Source organism: Botrytis sinoallii (assembly GCF_014898435.1).
Source record: "Botrytis sinoallii strain Bc 23 chromosome Unknown BSIN_004, whole genome shotgun sequence".
Lineage (NCBI taxonomy): Eukaryota > Fungi > Ascomycota > Leotiomycetes > Helotiales > Sclerotiniaceae > Botrytis > Botrytis sinoallii.
In genome coordinates, this window is record NW_024066031.1 from 1,396,516 (window position 1) to 1,415,044 (window position 18,529).

Genomic DNA, 18,529 nt, shown 5'->3' on the forward strand with positions numbered 1-18,529 from the left:
GAGATGGTTTTGGGAGAGGTATGGGGTTTTTAACTACCTGGTGGGGAATTGAGGCGGTAGATATTGTGGATTGGGTCTATTGGGATCGGGAATCGGGTAGGTTTTGAAAGAGTGAAAGAGAGAGGGAGGTGGATGGGTGAATGGGAAGATGGAAGATGGAAGATGGAAGATGGAAGATGTGAGTTAGAATTATAAGGGGATGTGAGGGGGGGATGGGGGATGTATAGTGGTTTTCTTGTTGTTGAGTTTTGAACTTTTGACTTTTAGAGAGAAAGTTGAGTGTGGATTTGGATTGATAGAGGAGGGAAGAGAAGAGGGTGTAGGGTCTTGGGATCAGCATGTGAGGATTCGGAAGGAGATTTGGGAAGATATGGGGTGGAGATGCGGGGGAAGAGAGAATTGTTTTTATGTATGAAGGAATACTGGGGGATAGTGACAACAGGTTGATGTCCGGGAGGGGTTTGGGAATCTTGGTGTGCTTAGATGTTGGTGGTGGGGAGGCTATGGGAGGAGTGTACTTAGACGGGTTTGGATTTGATGGAGGAAATAGGGTGTGGCAGCCAGAAGGCATGTCTTTTTTGGAGGAGTGTTGATGGCTCCTAATTTGCAATGGAATTTTATACAGAGTATTGGGGGCTTCTTGATACCTTGTAGTGGTGGTGTCTGATGCCGTTAACCTTGTTGCTTTGATCGGAAGAGCTGTGTGGCAATGGATATCGATATTATTTTATGTAGGATTTCAATGGGGTAATATCTTTGCTCAAGTGGATGTATATGTCTATGGTATTTCTATCTCAAACTTTGCTCTAGTCTTGCAGTTCGTCGAAACGTAATATGTTCTGGTTCTAGAAGAATACTTTGTTCCTGTCGCGCCGGAAACGTTCGCGCATTATAGCCAGGACGACGCATAGGAATAGGAGGATAGTTTCAATCCAAATATCTGATATACGAAACGAGTTGTTTGTCTGTCAAATGAGAAAGCGGGGATGAAAATATCACGCTGTCAGCTTCGGTGAGTATCGCCTATTCATGCAACATGCTCACAGTTGACCATCCTTTGACAGGAAAAGGAACTGAATGTAAACTATTGAATCACCAAAAATACACTTCACCTGCAGTTCTTCTATTGCTGAAATTGAAGATTCCTTGCTAGCTACCCAGGTTCTTCTAATTGACGGATGTCGTCCAGGCAACACAGAACTTCTGCACTTGCCGCTCTGATGCCACTACCCCCTATACTACAACACACTCATGTTGATAATCTAGATCATCAAGACTTGTCTACAGCAATCTTGATGTTTTAAACCGTGACTGGAGATTTTACAGCGGGAAGTTGTGCGTAATAGCGCAAACACAAAATCCACGTGGATGCCTTGTTGCTTATGTTTGATAGAGATTTAATCATTTGAGATGAGTTCTACGGACTTCTATGAATACGGCGTTGGTTCACGATCAGAAGCGCTCATTTTGGGGAAGTTGCTTGGAAAGTGAATATGCAGTTTGGCGATTAAAGTGAAGATGAATATGTTTATATGTGAATGATGTAAAGTGAATTGGTCACATTGAATGTTGAAATTATGGAGTATGAATGTAAATCCTGGTGAATTGAACGAAGCTTCGGATCATGATAGGAGCAGCTTCAAATCTATATCTATGCCTGAAACTACTACATCAATACCATGTATTGTAAAGTGGCAGTGAAAGAGTTTGAGGGAATAGTCCACAATCATCAATAATTTAACTGGATTTGAATCACACAAAACGATTCAAACTCAAACACCCTAACAAATAACCATTGAAATAATTTTGATTGACCACAACTACAATTGGCTATACCTACCTAGGTAGGTAGTTATACAAAATCGAAAACTGTATACTTATAAAAAGAAGAGAGAGAGTACGCGAAATACACCCTCTGGCCCCGAGTACACTTAGCCGTTCTCTACCTTTGCTATCTTGTTTCAGGCTCTGTATGTAAAGTACACGCAATATAAAATAGTCTTTTCATTTCGATACCTATAACCTTGCCAAGGTTTACCCCTTCGCTTCTGTAGGAAGTTGGTCACGTGGTATTGGATAACGTCAACGTCTCTAGCGATGAGCTTACTAGACAAATGAGAGAAGATTTGAAAGCTTGTTTTGACGCAAAGATTCTATGAAAAGCACATAAGAATGATATTCAAATCTCAACATGGAGATAGTGTGATGCGATGCGCTATGTTTTGACACAGGCCAGAGCAATATTCAGGTCGCAAGAGAAGAGAGAAATTGAAGAGATAGTATACCAAGGCCTATATACATCGTATTTTATATGACTCCAAGGCCACTGTATGATCCTTTATCGATCTCTTTTGAGTTTTGAAGGGGGCTGGGAAGAGATGAAGATGAGATGTGTGGTGAATATTGCGAAGTCCTTTACCATCGTTTAAACGAAGGGCTTCACTTTCTTTCACTTTCGAACACCGGCGACGACATTTAATCTTTGTGACTTCTTTACCAGCCTCCTATCATCAAGGTAGTGCACGTTCAAGGCAATGGATGAAACTCATCTTTGTTAGCTTAATTTCTTCGCACAATTGAAAAACATCTCAAAATCCTGATTCCTTCCTCGTTCTTCCTCTTCTTCTTCCTACGAACACGAAAGAACGACTAGTGGATAGAAAAGCCAACTTCAATTGAGCGTACTTGTTTCCTTATTTCACGATCTATTCAGAGCTTCAGAACCACACTTTCATCTTTCAATTCTCCTCATACCCCTATTACTTGTGTACCATCAGATACCCTGTTGAAGCCGTTTGTGCCAATTTCAACTTACGGTCTTTTGAGGTTTCATTTGCCTGTATACTCTACTATTCCTCGCATCGCCATCTTTCACCTACAGCTCGCCATTCTTCTTCTCGCCGTACTTGTTCAATCAATTACTTGTCATCTTCGAGCGCGAATCTCAAGGAATCGTCTCCTACCGTATTAACTTTTACGGTGACAACCGTACCAGCCCTACTGATTTGCGTACGGCCCAATATAAACACTTTCGACTTTACTTATAAGCCTCCATCTTATTTGATAATCCCTCAAGAACTTCAACATTATCAGTGCAAAGAATCTACAACAGAAAACTTGCAACTTACCTACTTTTACCACCTCAAGTAACAGCTCGACCCATCGAAAACTTACCAATCCTATTTTCGATCTCGATTCTTGTCACCATCGCATCAAGTACGTAGAAGAACTACTTCTGCATCTTTTATCGCAAATTTCATCAATTGCGACTACTTCTTTCGATATACTCGACACACCTGCGCTTTTTATGAATCTACTCATATCCTTCTTATTGTTTATCAATTTGCTTCGAAGCTACGTCAAGATGTCAACAACACATACAACAAATAACACCCCAGCTTCTGCCCAAAAGAAGTCCGCCGATATCAAATGCGTCCAAACCACCAAGGGATGGGTCTGCGCTCTTTGCTTCCCTCTGGGACATCCTAGTCGCGCTCTTGAGCGTGTTATGAACCTTGCTGAGCTCAGAATTCATGCTACTGGGAATCATTATGCTTCTCTCGGACAAGACGAATGGGATAACTATGGTAAGTCAAACTATTCGCTACGATCACAACTCTTGCTAACCAACACTACAGTCAAAAATTCTGTTTACTTCGAGGCACAGTTCAGAAACCAAAGCAGTCTTGGTTTGAACAATGGTGTCATGCATGGTCCTCCTACCCTTTCTTCCCAAAAGACACCTACCAACAAAGCCGGTGTTCTCAAGCGCACATACGTTCAGAATGCTAAGTCTGCTGCCTCCGAGTCTGCATTTGATCTCATGGAAACCATGATCAATTTCCATCCTATCGACAGCAACAGTGCCACTAACTATGCCTCACCAACCGCTCCACTGTCCGAAATCGGTCACTCTAGCGACCCATATGCATATCTTCAATTCAGTATGGCTCCACGAGATAAGTCTGAGATTATCTTATCACCAAACACACCATCTCGCAAGAAGACCGCCACTCCCAAGAACCCTCTTCGTCAAAGATTGAGTGAAAATCCTTCGTTCGAATCCGCGATCTCTGTTCACGGCCTCGCTAAAGTCCAAGCTGCTGGTAACATTGGCCTTCAACGATATCTCGATCGACAAGCTCGTGGTCTTCCTCGCACATCCAACATCCCTCTTCAATTCGCTCCGACTCCTCGCAACGGTACCATGGATCTTCCTCTTACTGCTGCAAACTATGTTGCCGCTGGTATGCCAAATACTAATATGGATAAGGTCACTAGACGTACCAAGAAGGTTGATCGTCGTCGTCAAGGATCTAATTCTGTCGATATTACTCATGCTACTGGAGTCAACAATCCTCAGTTAATTAACAATGCCACGACCAACACCTCGCTCAATATATTTGGTGTTCCGGCTACCATCTTCGGCCAAGCTCCCGGGGCTGCTTATGAATCTCATACATACAAATCTATCTATGCAGACGCTCCTCCGCAAAATCAGCTCCCACTTCCCGAGCTTTCTCTTCCCGGCCTCTCTTTTGCAGATCAATCAGTCAACAATATTGATCTCGATAACATTTGCGAATCTTTCGACTTCAACGCATACATGGCAGATCCCAACTGCGCCTTTGGCAACGATCCAGCCGTTGAAAATACAGCTCCACAACAAAATGGCGATAGCATCGACGACTTCTTCACCTGGGCTGGCATTCCAAACCAAAATGTAGCCCCCTTGAACGATACTGAGAAATTTGGTGCCGATTTCTTCAACATCGCTGATGTCGCTAACACGGATAGTTCTGAAATCGATGCTATGTTGGGTTATGGTAATTCCTCTTCTCCTCAGAGTAATGACAATAACTTTACGATCTTCAAGGCCACTTCTTTTGAGTATGGTCCTGCTGGTGTTCAAGTCTTGAAGGATGCTGAAGCAATGATTTCCGCTCACTCATCTTTATCTGGAGCTGGCTCAACTGCTTCTGTTTATTCGTCAACTGGTTCGACCCCTTCTTCTGGTATCACCAAAGCTTCTCCACAGGTTACCGAGACTCTTTCCGGTGCTGCTGCTCCAGATATGGCTACTGTTCCACTTTCTATACAAGAGCTGGAAGCTGCCAATCAAGCATTAACACAAGAGCTCGCATTGCAAAAGGGATTGCACCAAGCAGATGTTAGACGTCGCAAGCTTGAGGAAAAGAAGGCTATCCAACGCCGCGAAGATGAAGCTCGGATCAAGAAGAAGACCGATGCTCGATACCAGAGATTGAAGGATCAGAGAAAGGCCAATGAAGTTCTGACAAAGCAATTGGAGGACCAAAAGAACACCAACGATGGTTTGAGAAAGCTGCTGGCACAGGAAAAGACCTCGCGGGAGGAAGATAAGGAACGCCACAATGCTGAGTTCAAAGCCCAGACTGAGCTTGTTACTCGAGCCAATGCCATCATTTCGCGACAAATTTCGGAGATCGATATGCAGAAGAGAAAAATTCGTCAGAAGGCAAAAGTAGCTACTACTATTACCACCAGAGAGGCTGAAGTCATGCGAGCTCCCGTCATACAGAAGCCTACTATCGACAGAAGAAAGCTTCTCGCCGCCAAGAAACCCGTTGCTTTCATCCAAGCACCCGAAAAGCGAGTCTCGGCCTACGATCAAGGTAGAAAGACGACTCGCCCTTCCAATGTCGCTGCCGCGATTAATTCAACTCGGGCTTTGAATTCCAGAAAGCGAGCTGCTCCTGAAACACCAGCTGTTTCTTCTACTAGGGAACATGTCATCAAGAAGGCACGGATTACTATTGCAGGCGATGCACCAAAAAAGTCTGTTCCAGATGGCAAAGGAGGATATGTTTGGAGTAATAAGTTCGATACTTCCGATAAGCTTGTGGGTGAAGAAAAGAAGAAGACGGAGGCGGAGCACGATAAGGAGTGGTTGAGGATTATGAATGAGCATACGGATAATAAAGTTCCTGGCAACTTGTTGGGTATTCGAGGTCATCTTCCTGATGCTAAGCGTTTTAATGATCGCGGACGTTTCCGAAGGAATTGAGAGGATTGAGAGATTGAAAGATTGGGAGATTGGGAGAGATTAATTTTCTTTATACAATTTTGGAAGTGATACAAGATATAGGATTTTCAGTTTTTGTTTGAGCATTGGGTTGATGGTTAGATATATATAGCCTCCTCTATATCCGCGCAGCTTAGACTCTACCGTGATTTGAGTAGAGAGAATTCATAGTATGATGTTTTTACTACTACTAAATGATTTGGGTATTTATTTTTGAGTTTGATGGTGGATGGAAAGGCATAGAGATGAGTACTATGAATGAATGCGAAGTGAAAGATTTATGAAAACCATTTATCGCTTTTGGAATTGATTTGATTAACCATGATTCATGAATACCAAAACCTAGAGATATCAGAGTACATAAGGAATATGTCTCTAAATCATAAGGACCATGATGTTGTGATGGCATTGGGGGCAACATAAATAGATTCAAATGGTCGTGAAATTGATCTGGTATCATGGGGCTGCACACTAGATGAGACAATCTGACTGTTCAAAATCAATAATGAGTTTTTTCTTCTGACTTAGAAATGAATTTGAGTTTAGTACCAACTAGAAATGTTTACGTTGATCAAAGCCTATCTAATAGTCGCAACTAGAGAATATACCAAAATGTTCTACTCCATCTTTGCGGTATCGATGAAAGGAATGAAATCATCTAGAAGTAGTGTCCCATTTTCCCTGACTATCTGATCTCTTCCTTGTGAAAGATCTCTGCCACAGCTTCGAAGCAGATCAGAGCTTTATACTGTAACCTGTAAAACCAATCACTCTGCTCTGCAGATTGGAGTAAAGCCAAGATATATGCCACCGTCGCTGGTTGCATAAATCTACACTAAGTTCTTCAAGATCAGATTTTGTCAAAGAATGATCTACTATCTTTAAGATTTCTAAGCTTCTGCTCTCAACTGTATAGTATGAGCGTGTAGAATATATCAATATTTTTAGTGACATGAATGTTCTCAAGTGACGATAAATATGCTAGAGTGCGAAATGTTTGACCTCGCTCCAAATCACAAAAGACGTCCCCCTCAAGATCTTAAGAGAGTATGCATAATAATATTCTATAGTCTTGGGCACTTGGCACATCTAGAGCCGGCTATCGAGTGATATCGGCTAAGTGATGATGGATGTCTTTCATGAGTCATACATCGGGACTTGGATGTATCTGCTCATTGTTGATGCAAGCCTAGATCCGAGATGGAAATTTCTAGGCATGAGTGATTTACTATGGCATCGCGCTTCATGATAGATATATGCTATAGTTGTCTTCACATCACAAGCTGGCTATTACCAGAAGAGTCCAGGTAAACCCGTCCGCGGAGGAAGGAAAGAACCTGGAAGAAACTCTCCCAAAGCTCATCTTTTATATTGGGAAACTCTTTCATACTTCTTCTTCGGAATACTTTACTTCATAGAAGCAATAAAAATATATGCTCTGAGAGATCCGGTCACGTATCTGGCGTAGGCAACCTTTGAATCATATATTTAAGGCATACTAAGCTATGTGTTTGGTCGATGGTATGCAACAATATGATACTCATCACTTGATGGTTTTTGGATTTCCAAATGGCAGTAAATTATCCAAATCACCCGACAAAATCGCTCCACTAGAGACGACAATAATCTGCATTGTTCTGACATTCTTCAATTGTGCAAAAACAGTCAACAATACAGTTTGACCCTAGGACCCTGCGATAGATTCAAGTTTTGCTTATGTCTCAATGCTCAGCACACATGATTCCAGAGTGAAAGCGGATGGTCATCAATGATAGAAATGATAAATGCACAAACACGTGACATGCTCCCACGACCTAACTAGGCATGCATTGGTCAATTTCATATTATGTAACTACACAATTGTATTCTCCATCAACATTATTTACGACGTTGGTATTGACATATACCTACCTATGTGTCTAATCTACCTATGTGTCTAATCTACCTATGTGTCTAATCTACCTATGTGTCTAATCTACCTATGTGTCTAATCTACCTATGTGTCTAATCTACCTACTAGGTATCGTATCTATGGATGTACAGAATGTCCATTTGCTCCTGATTACGATCTTATCGCAAATAGTAGGCATGGAAACAACATACATACAAGGAATCGATGGTTTGGTTTTCATCTCCAGGTGTTTACATCTGCACCCACACTTGATTTTGTTAAGTTCACTTGTGTCAATACCCCCAACCTCATGATGTGTTCCTGATTTCAAAAAGAGAATATACGTAGTTATGGAACCAGTTTTTCAAGTGAGAGTTCAGTGTCTGATACTTTATCAGAAACCACCAAAGGGGCAAGAAACAATTTCATTACGCTTTACGTACATATCCGAAAACGAAAGACAAGTTTAAGTATTCATTAGACTCGACATCACTAGTTTCTGGCTATTGCAGTTATGCACTCATTGTAACTAACTAGCGTCATGTCTCACAGCGAAGCAATTAATCAAGCACCAATTATGAAGTCATCGTTTCGACCGCAGCATCTGATTGTCTTCTATTCTCTACCCCAGGCTCTCGACCATCCAACTCTGCAAGAACTACAAAACGAGGGGAGTTTTGAGACACAATAGTGCGAATTCCATGGAACCCTTCCTCCAATCATCTTTCAGAACTCTCCGTCCGCTGCAAAGTTCTTACTGCTTGTAACATGAGGTACGGTCTAAAGCTGTGAAGGCACTCGCGCACTTGTATTTTCCTCCAGCTGCGCATGCAGTTCCGGGCCCATTTGAACTATCTGTACCATCTGCGCGATGAGCATTGGCGCAATAGGTGGGGCAATCGAGGTTGCCAATTGCAGCGTCCTATTCAAAATGTTAGAATACAGGGTGATTACACCTTCATGGATACAGGCTTAAGGCCTTCTAGGACTTACCGAATAGACACAGCAGTGGTCACCATTTGAGAATTCGCACTGACAATAGCTGCATGCTTGCACTGATAAAGCGCTCGCAAGGAAGAACATGACGATAGAGGAGATGCGGACCATTTTGACGGTAGTGAAATGAACTTTGGATAAAATTGGTGAAGTGTAGATTATGTTTTGAATGTTGTTGGAGAGGTAGCTGGTAGAGAGTGTGTCCTTCATCTGGAGCAAGTCGTCTTCTTATACAACTTTCTCACAGTTGACGATCTATCCGGGTTTCTCGCATGATCTTAATCTCACCATGGGGCCGGTATGAAGCGGGGATCGATACCTGCATCGACGGCCTCCTACCCAAAACCGCCCACAATTCATCCTAGCATTAGCGCTCTTGTATGTCACCCGTTGTTGAACCGTACAAACCCACCGACTAGAATTCCTGCCTCCCCACCTTAGAACTCAATAACATCTTGACGGTATCCCTACCTGTCGACGTTTGATTATCTTTAACCATCCATTTTCATCATGCACAGATATGGACCGATGATCACCCGAAACCGAACCTCATGAGAGTTCAGACTCGGAGTTTGAGTTGAAACAAGGGCAGGTAAGTTCTGAACAGTGGATCTAAGCATTCAGCCTCACTGTCCTTGTTTCCTTTGCGCATACGGCCTGACAAACTTTAAATTGACGCCAAGGTATCGGAGCCAGGGTCTTAACCCTTCAACACATATATCTGTACTTCTCGAGATTAGCCCACTTATCAACGGTGTGGACTTGTGGACGCGCCACGGAGGATGAGGTCGCATGAAAGTACCGGCAATCGGGCATAGATCGTTATTTAATCATTCATCCGCATCCGAGAATGTGGGGGAATGTGACACTCTTATACAAATGTTGTGTTATCATAAGCTAGCCCAATTATAAGCTTTCATCTGCAAATATCCGAAGCTTCTGCGAAAGAGCCCAGCCAATGAAATTTCTCAATCATTACACGGCTGTCGGGTTGATTGCATAACCTTATATTTCGAAGACGATATTTCTCATAATGACAAAATTAAAGTTGACTGCCAATGCTTCACCGTTTAATTGGCAATGCTTGTGTGGAGAGCCTCAATTATTCCGTAGACCGGTGGTCTTATCATTTGATGCTTTATCAAGCTTCTATCGAAACCCTTATTTACTCACCTAGCCCTCCGTCAATGGAAAGACTTATTAGACTTGAGCACTTCACGCTTCCTTAGTTGATGAGCATTACAAATTACGGCAAATTACTGAAATGAATAAAATCATCAATCAGAAGGATGGTTACAGAAAATGATACAATCCTCCTTCAACATGCGGCGCTACTGATAGATAGACTGAATCCATCGAGAATTTACCACTACACCATGCGCTGCTGGTTGACGATGTAGTATACACTTGCCTACGTTGCTTCTACCGAGCATTTTGATTTGAAAACACTTTAACCGCACGAATCATGATTATGCATATATATAGTATGACATCATACGCTCGATCCTCTAATAGATTCATCCTGCTTACTGAAATTATCTTAGCTATAGCAATCTCATACAGCTAAACTCGCGTATTCAGATGTTCAAAAGCTCCTGTCAAAACAGTTGGATCTCGCTAGAGATGCAACGAAACTCCAAAATGGTATATTTTTTCGTATATCTAGCATTTTGTCATCCTCAGGTTTGCGCGAAGGGGTTCTTAAGCGAACCAGTGTAGTACCCTAGTCTTGATCCTGAGTCTCCCGTATTATAATTTCCAGGCCTATTATAATTAATGAAATGTATTTATTACACGGAAGTTAATAATGTAAGTATTATAAAACACATCAAAAAGCGATCGAGCTTTTTCTCAATTTTATCGTTTAAACTAATTATATTATTATACTAATTAAAAATCTATATAATAAATTCTAGATGATAAAAGTATTATAAAAGTCTCGTTTTATTTATATTCTAATTCGAAATTCTATCTAGAGTTTATTTAGAATCTATAGAAAGCTTTAAATACTTTAAATATTGGAAAATTATTAAAGTTAATAAAAAGCAAGTAAAAGCTTCAAATATGAAATTTTAAGGGGAAATAGTTTAATATCTATTCAAATCGCTTAAAGCAATAATAAAATCTCTAAAAATAGCAAGATTTTACTAAAAGTAGATTTTATAAGACTTATCCTTTCATTCTTCAGTATCTCTATTCTAAAGTATTATTAATATTATAGCCGGCACTCAAAGCCTTTATCATTTTTATGAGCTCGATATTGAGACGAAAAGCCTTTATTACGGGAAGTGGAATAGTATCTATTCAGATATATAAATAAAGACTCGCCCCGATGCGGATTGTTCGTAGTGTCAGGCTTTTATTACTTATGTTTTCAGATTTCAAATTTGTTGTTAAGATGGAAATTTATTGGGTTCGCACGGAACAATCTCTGCCTAGGGATTTAAAGGCGACAATCAATACTCTGAATGCGGTTCATTTACAACATAAGACTTTCTTTTTAATGTTGTGAAATAAAGAAGAGGAAGTAAGAACCTTTGTTATCAGCACTATATATTAAGTCTTCATTTTTCACATACTCAAATATCATTTATGAAGTACAGTTTACTCTTCTCTTCAAAATTCGATACACTTGCGATATAACAAGTCATCTAGCGCAACAATCTTCCATCTCTATCCACAATGGAGGAGGAAAAGGTCAAAAAACTACCTCCTAGGGTTATTCAGCACATGACAGAATTTGATACAACCTGTAAGTAAACGCTCAACATATGCAGTAGTTTAGTATTAATCATTTATTTTATAGATCACCCCGGAATAGACCCCAAAGATCTTGCTCACCTCGTTCATGACACTATAGTTAGTGAACGCAAAGACATCAAATCCGCACGACGTCGGCCATATGAGATATTCTGCTACAATTGTGGATTGGATGATGATCTCGCCCGAGAAGGATACACTTCACGCGTAAAGATCAAATCTACTAGAGAAAACAATGCCATGTGGGAACTTGGCGGACCAGATGGGCCATGGATACTGAAAGATGAAATGAACATTGCCAAAGATGGCAAGTCGGTGGACTATACAGTACAGAAATTTCTTCGGGATGCGAATGTAGGCATACCTCTTGTGGAGATGTACAGATTTGGGGGCGGCGATGAAAAGTTCAATTTCACAATGATGTCTCGAGCAAAAGGAAAATCGCTAGAGGAGTGCATGGACGATCTTTGCGATGAACAGAGCCATGATGTTGAAATGGATCTCTTGAAACACATTAAGAGCATTCGCCAGTTTACTAGTCCTCACATGCGGAGAGTGGATGGCGGAGAGCTTCATGATAACTATGTTGGAAAATGCAATGGACTTCCATGTATGGAGACAGGGCGAAATGAAGAAGAATGGCTGGAAAATTTGACTCCTGGGATTCGTAAAGCTCTTCTACGTAGGCTTTGGGGGCGAAATAAAGCTGGGCTTCAGGATCCAGCAAAACGAGACTTGTGGGTCAAACTGGCAGACGAACACATAGTTAAGATCAAAGCAGACTTCCCAAAGGGTGGACCATATGTTCTAACCCATGGCGACTTGCATGATAGGAATATCTATTGCTCGAATGACAATGCGGATCAAAAGTGGAGAGTCACCGCAATTATTGATTGGGAAACGGCTGGCTACTACCCTTGGTGGGTAGAACTTGCTCGCAACCCTCGATTACTATGCGGTAGCGGTACGATAGAAGAGCGGGTTTCGGAGTTTTGCCCCCCAACATTCAATACGGAAAAGTGGAAGCCGACGGTAAAGGCCTTGAATGAAATTGCTGACCTATGGGACAGCGGAACTTATATCGATTACAGCGAACATGAAATGGGTCGTGCAAATAAATGGTATAGCAAGGATTTTTGTGATTGCCATAAAGTGAAAAGGGAATTTCTGGAGGTGGATATGGGGTGGCCCCAAAAGCATCGTGATGTCTTTGACCCTGAGCTTTCGGATCCAGATGATGATCCAGAAGATGAAGATTCGATTTACAAATACAATTTTGAAAAAGATGAGAGAGAGTTTTTGCGGTGGTTCAATACAATTAGTACATAGTTCGTTGAGCTCGCTAATGCTTATTCCAATACTTGAGAACTTCGCATTCTTTTGCCGTGCAGTGTCCCGTGCATCTTTTTTCGTTATACTAGTTTGAAATTTTTGAAGTTCACATTGATGATACCGATTTTCAAGGATAAAAGTGAACCAGTTTGTATTCAGAAGCACGAACCCGTACTGGCAAAACTGCCGAGCAATTGAAAAATAGCTTGAAAACTTGTGAGCAGTAAACTATGACTGACTGTATAGGCCAACAGCTACTATACGTCTAAGGTTCCGTATGCCCTACAAATGTTGATCTGGCATATGGGCTAGTCAAATAGCATCCTATCCAGTACTTAAACCAACCCCGCTAAAGCCCGCTAAGCCTGTGTCTAGTTCATCATCTTCAAGTAAACAAATATTGTCTGGCGTCGGGAAGCTGGATGGTACTATTTACTAAGTCAGCTCTCGTACCTAGTAAATTGCAACCCATGAGAATACTTACACGAATCCACTCCTAATATTTCTTCAAACATTGTCCAATCGGAAAGTTTGATCTCCTCCCACTTCCTAGAACTGGCCGAGATACCTTCCAGCTTTGTAACCGACAGCTTCTTATCTCCTCCGGGTCTGTATAAGAAAACGGCGATCTTCTCTGTATTGTCCTTCGCGTACGGACTATCAGGTGATTCGGCGCAAAGGACTGCAGTATACTGATCTTTTTCAATAGCGTCTACCGCACTTTTCAACTGGTCGCTCTTGACTTGACTTGAATCCGTTTTTGCGATTATGAATTCGTGCCAGTGAATAGGTTCCTTCGGTGCCTCGGGTGTTGCTCGTTTCATTGTGGGTGGGGTCCAACATTTGCAAGTGTAGCAAAATTCTCGAGTGGTCGAATGTTTCTTGCCACAATTCCAACATTTCAATGGAGTATAGCAAAGCTCAGATGGACTATGTATCTTGCCACAGCTGCCGCATATTCGTGGAATTTGGGAATTTTGGGTCGTCATTTTGGGTGGAATGTATGCAGATTGATTGGTGGGAGATTGATTGCTACGCTTTGATGTAATGGGCAAGGAGCTGATTCTTATATTATTGAAAAATATCTCAGGCACCGAAGCAATATCAAACTTTATGTGAACAATATATCAATCGACGAATAACAAGAAAAATATGTTTCATATGGTCATACAGAAAGATAAAGATTAAGTTCATTTAGCAACCAGATGGTTCTACTATAATATCTCGAGACAAAGAGTCTTGCTGTAGACAAAGAGTCTTGCTGTAGGAGCTAAGAGTCATTTTCCGCATGCGTAAGGAAACAATTTATGAAAGAAATGCAATTGACGAAAATCGAACTGGAAGAATCCAAGACACTGAAGTGACTGAACTCAAAGGGGAACGGGATTGTGGGATTTTCTTCTCTGACAAAGAAAGAGATTCTTAGAGATGTGTTTCAGAAGAACAAGGAAGTCCTCTAATGTCCAATCAGTGGAATTATGAATTTATGAGAGCAGTAAATTCAAGAGAGCATATGCAGAATTGATACTGTTGAACATTGTGTACTTAGTTCTGGCTGGTTTGGTTGGGCTACTGTGTCAAATTACTCTTTCAAACCCAGCCAATGAAGAAATATGCGAGAGATCCAGCTGCATACGAGTGCATAAGTGTATGCATTGGTATATCTCAGGTTAAGATTATTCTGGTATCTACCAAGACTTCGTAGAACAGTGACAAAGTGTATCAAACATATCTGTTCAGAAAATTTACCCGGGTTATTGATATCATGGATTGCATAGAACCCTTAGAATTAAAGAAACTTCCCTTTAATCTTACATCTTTTAATATGCCAATCATATTCCTAACATTTGATAGAAGGAGAAGAAGACTAATGTATTCAAAAATCACGAGTACGTGACCACACGCAGCAAGGAGGATCTCGGTGACTCGGTCAGGATGTCAGTTAAGCTGGCGTGCTTGATTGTGACATGAATAATGTTATGTACGCAGAATTTTAGAATCTTAACTCTTGTCATGCCTTCTTCCAGCTTCTGGAAAATCATCTTATCTTCGTAAATTAAACGTCAAACATCAAGTTCCTGATGTCTGGTTTTCGGAAAAACTTGCGTCTATTCTTATATGTGCCTGAAGGTAAATCTCACATTCTTTGGTCAAAACATGGATCGTCATCTTCCTGTAATGAATCTGCAGCTGCTCCTTATACTGTTGATATTTTAGCTCATTCATTGCTGCAGAAAGTCTCCTAGTAAAGCTTTCACATTAACCTCACTGATGCTTACCTAATGCTGTAATTTTTGAGCTCGTCGTAGATTTTGTCTGGTTATTTTGAATCTGAGATCGAATTTGCATGATTTAAAATTTTCGGGTCTACTAAGGCCTCTCTCTGCCCTCGTAACCCGATATCAACCAAATTGCGCATCTCACATCTTCAAAGCTCGAGCTGTTATGGACGCGTTTGCTACCAAATTATGCAGAAGCTCAGAATCTCCTCCGATTTTCATTCGCACCTTTTCAATCTCAGCAGATATCTGAATAATTAAACAATGGCAATACATACGGTTACGATTTAGCCATCAAAATAGGTCCAGTCCTGTAGAGTCGTATCAACAGAGCGAACGCCCCAGATAAAAATATCATTGCTCCACAGAAAGCTTGTAGCCCCTTCCACCCGCTATTGGCATCCAATATTGCTCCCGCAATTGGTTCTCCAATGAGCATACCGAACCCGGATATACTGAGTGCCATCCCAAGTTGAATGCCGATAGTTTTTAGATTTGGCGATATCGTTATGACAATGTTATCGGGCAATGAAACAAATGTGCCGCAAAAGAATCCATACAGAAGACAGAAAACCACTATTCCAGCCTCCGATGTAACTCCGATCCATCCAAAGCACAGAATCTACATGTGAAAACGGAATAAGGATGTTAAGGGGTCCGATCTTATCGGCGAAGAAGTTTGGAATCAATCGACTAAATGTAGAGGCTGCATTGGTGATTGTCAAAAGATAAGACGCTATTAAAGAACTAATATTAACCTGCTCTTCGACATAAAGCTGGATATAAAAGAAGGTTACATAGATACCCATGAGCCCGAAGAAGTTGCTGAGACAGAAAGCCAAGTATGGTTTTGACCTGAAAGCCGTCAGGTCTAGGAAATCACGTCTTGTAGTACTTGACTCGCCGCGCAGCTTCATACCAAGTACCGGGATAACCATAGTAACGAGCATTATAAACACAATAATCCGATTGGCCCATACAAAGCCAACACGAGGCGGCAGTGCCCGAAATATCACTGTGTAAAACACGCCACCTGCGTTCCACATGTTAGCAATAATTTATCGTGGAGCTAGATTTAATTTTTATACTCACCAAGACTACTGCCGCTGGCAGCGACCCCAAAGGCAAAGGCCCTTTTGGTCGAGAAGTACTGTGATACAATAGCAACACTTGGCAAGAACAGCATACCGAAGCCTATTCCCGTTATAAAGCCCTGGGCGAGAAATGCTTGCCAATACTTGGTGCATAAACTCGTCATCGTCATGCCGAATATGAAAAAAAAAGGCACCCAGGGAGAGAAGTATCCGCAGATATCCCATATCAAAAAACGGACCCGTTACAGCACTTCTGAGAAATAACAGAAACCCTTGAACGGAACCAATCCAAGAAATGTTTGAGGACGATTCCGATGCTAACATATGAAGTTGATAGTATGTCTGATATACGCCGAAAGTGTTGACAATCCCCTTAAAATTAAATGCGAGAATCGTGCATGAAAGCTAACGGCATCAAAGGTTTTCCTGCCGAGTATTAAAGAAAAGGAAAAACGCGCCGGTAACCTGCGTCCAAGCAATCAAACCACCGTTGGGTGGGGGTAGACCTTCATGATGATGGCCACCACCTTTCGATTTCTCGGTGGTTGAGATGGCATTCCTATTGACGGGGAGACTTTGTGTTTGTTCTGCCACTGGCTGTTGCTCGGAATCATCATCGGAAGCCATTTTGCACATTCACTTGACTGGGGATGGCCGCTACAGAAGTGAGGAAGGTAGAGGAAGAAACTTCTGGGTACAAGATTGACAAGAAAAAGATAGAGGCACACAGATAGCAAAATAGGATGGACTCGAAACAAATGGGTAGAATATCGTGGGGGTAAATGAAAACGCGCAACGTGGAATCTGTATCAATAGATCCACAGCCACTCGGCAATAGCGGCGTTACAATCAATATTGAGATGCCTAATACTACCTACCTAAAACTTTGACATTTGCATAGAAAGACGTGCGCTATGTCGAGAGTGGTTATAAATTCCTTGCGAAGTCTTGCGTTTGTTTTTTGAGGATGATCCGACCAAGTTTGCATACGTGTGTCATTGAGCGCCACCAACATTACCTGCAACCTCCTTAGTTAAGAGAATACCAGCTTCAGTAGCACTGTTTCTGAATTGATTCCGGTTTGATGGACCGCAGAATGTGTGTTGCTTACTGTGCCGCATACAAGCTCGATATTCCTGAACTGTGATGCGTAATTTCTAGCGATTGCCAGATGGTGCTACCCCTGCAGATCGAGCATCGTATCTTGGCCATGAAGATCTACCATAGGCATCATGAGCCCTAGAGATTGTTGACTTCTTAGACTAATGAAATTGACAGAAAGTATTGGTCGGGGAGTATCAAATAACTATTGGTTGAGATGACAGCGCTGGCATCTATGATCATATCACCATTATCATAGATAGATTGGACACCAAATGAACCTACATTGATCCCGAGAATCAATAGCGCGGCCGGTTTGTATATCACTCCCAATTATCTCGCCAGCCAGCAGGAACATGATTTTTTAATCGAGATCAATTTTTTCTGGTTGATCTACAATTTCTGAAGGCGGTTTGAAAGGTGATGCTTTTTTGATATTGCACGAAGGTGTCGGAGTCGCTGCCAAGTGGAATTATCACTTGGTCTAGTATGTCTGTCGCGGACAATCTAGTGAAGCACCTTTTTTTTTTTTTTAAAAAAAAAAACCCCCAACATGTTGGTGCTGATTGTGAGACGATAATGCACAGGCCGGAGGAACTTTCCTCATTTCGCTCGGCTGGCATCTCCCGAATTCATAGTTCTGTGTGAGGCACAGCAAAGACAAGGATAGAGCACGAGTAAGGCGGCACAAGTTGCAGCTTGAAAAACAATAGTATTTTCCCCCGTCTCGTTAAATCTACATCAGACTAATGGCTCTCATATCTTCTCTTGAACTATCCGTCACTTATTTTCACGTCACAAAAGTCCATCATGGACAAAAGATTTATAATTCAACAATATCGTCCTGAGCTTGCTTCCTTCGAAGAGATCTATCGCGATGTTCATCGAAATCCAGAACTTTCCTTGCAGGAGGTCCGTACGGCCGCCCTCATCGTCGAGTTTCTGGAGTCTCTTGGTGGCTACCGAGTCATCAAGGGAATCGGAGGACATGACGTTGTTGGAATCCTATAAA

At 41.6% G+C, this 18,529-nt stretch overlaps 6 protein-coding genes across 6 annotated transcripts; 3 read left to right on the forward strand and 3 right to left on the reverse strand.

Moving 5' to 3' along the window:
- Positions 1 to 3,364: 3,364 nt before the first annotated feature.
- On the forward strand, positions 3,365 to 6,046 carry EAF02_002922 (uncharacterized protein; the record flags this gene model as incomplete). The annotated part of the gene is made up of 2 exons (XM_038898970.1): positions 3,365 to 3,587; positions 3,639 to 6,046. 2 exons carry the CDS (start codon positions 3,365 to 3,367, stop codon positions 6,044 to 6,046), a joined length of 2,631 nt encoding a protein of 876 aa, XP_038761258.1.
- A 2,663-nt stretch (positions 6,047 to 8,709) lies between these two features.
- EAF02_002923 (uncharacterized protein) lies at positions 8,710 to 9,062 on the reverse strand (the record flags this gene model as incomplete). The annotated part of the gene is made up of 2 exons (XM_038898971.1): positions 8,710 to 8,877; positions 8,949 to 9,062. 2 exons carry the CDS (start codon positions 9,060 to 9,062, stop codon positions 8,710 to 8,712), a joined length of 282 nt encoding a protein of 93 aa, XP_038761259.1.
- Positions 9,063 to 11,633: 2,571 nt separating this feature from the next.
- EAF02_002924 (uncharacterized protein) lies at positions 11,634 to 13,040 on the forward strand (the record flags this gene model as incomplete). The annotated part of the gene is made up of 2 exons (XM_038898972.1): positions 11,634 to 11,703; positions 11,758 to 13,040. 2 exons carry the CDS (start codon positions 11,634 to 11,636, stop codon positions 13,038 to 13,040), a joined length of 1,353 nt encoding a protein of 450 aa, XP_038761260.1.
- A 327-nt stretch (positions 13,041 to 13,367) lies between these two features.
- On the reverse strand, positions 13,368 to 14,032 carry EAF02_002925 (uncharacterized protein; the record flags this gene model as incomplete). The annotated part of the gene is made up of 2 exons (XM_038898973.1): positions 13,368 to 13,471; positions 13,528 to 14,032. The coding sequence occupies 2 exons, from the start codon at positions 14,030 to 14,032 to the stop codon at positions 13,368 to 13,370; spliced, it is 609 nt and encodes a 202-aa protein (XP_038761261.1).
- Positions 14,033 to 15,840: 1,808 nt separating this feature from the next.
- Positions 15,841 to 16,586, reverse strand: EAF02_002926 (uncharacterized protein; the record flags this gene model as incomplete). Its single annotated transcript, XM_038898974.1, has 2 exons — positions 15,841 to 16,355; positions 16,415 to 16,586. The coding sequence occupies 2 exons, from the start codon at positions 16,584 to 16,586 to the stop codon at positions 15,841 to 15,843; spliced, it is 687 nt and encodes a 228-aa protein (XP_038761262.1).
- A 1,741-nt stretch (positions 16,587 to 18,327) lies between these two features.
- Positions 18,328 to 18,528, forward strand: EAF02_002927 (uncharacterized protein; the record flags this gene model as incomplete). The annotated part of the gene is made up of 1 exon (XM_038898975.1): positions 18,328 to 18,528. One exon carries the CDS (start codon positions 18,328 to 18,330, stop codon positions 18,526 to 18,528), a length of 201 nt encoding a protein of 66 aa, XP_038761263.1.
- Between the last annotated feature and the right edge of the window lies 1 nt (position 18,529).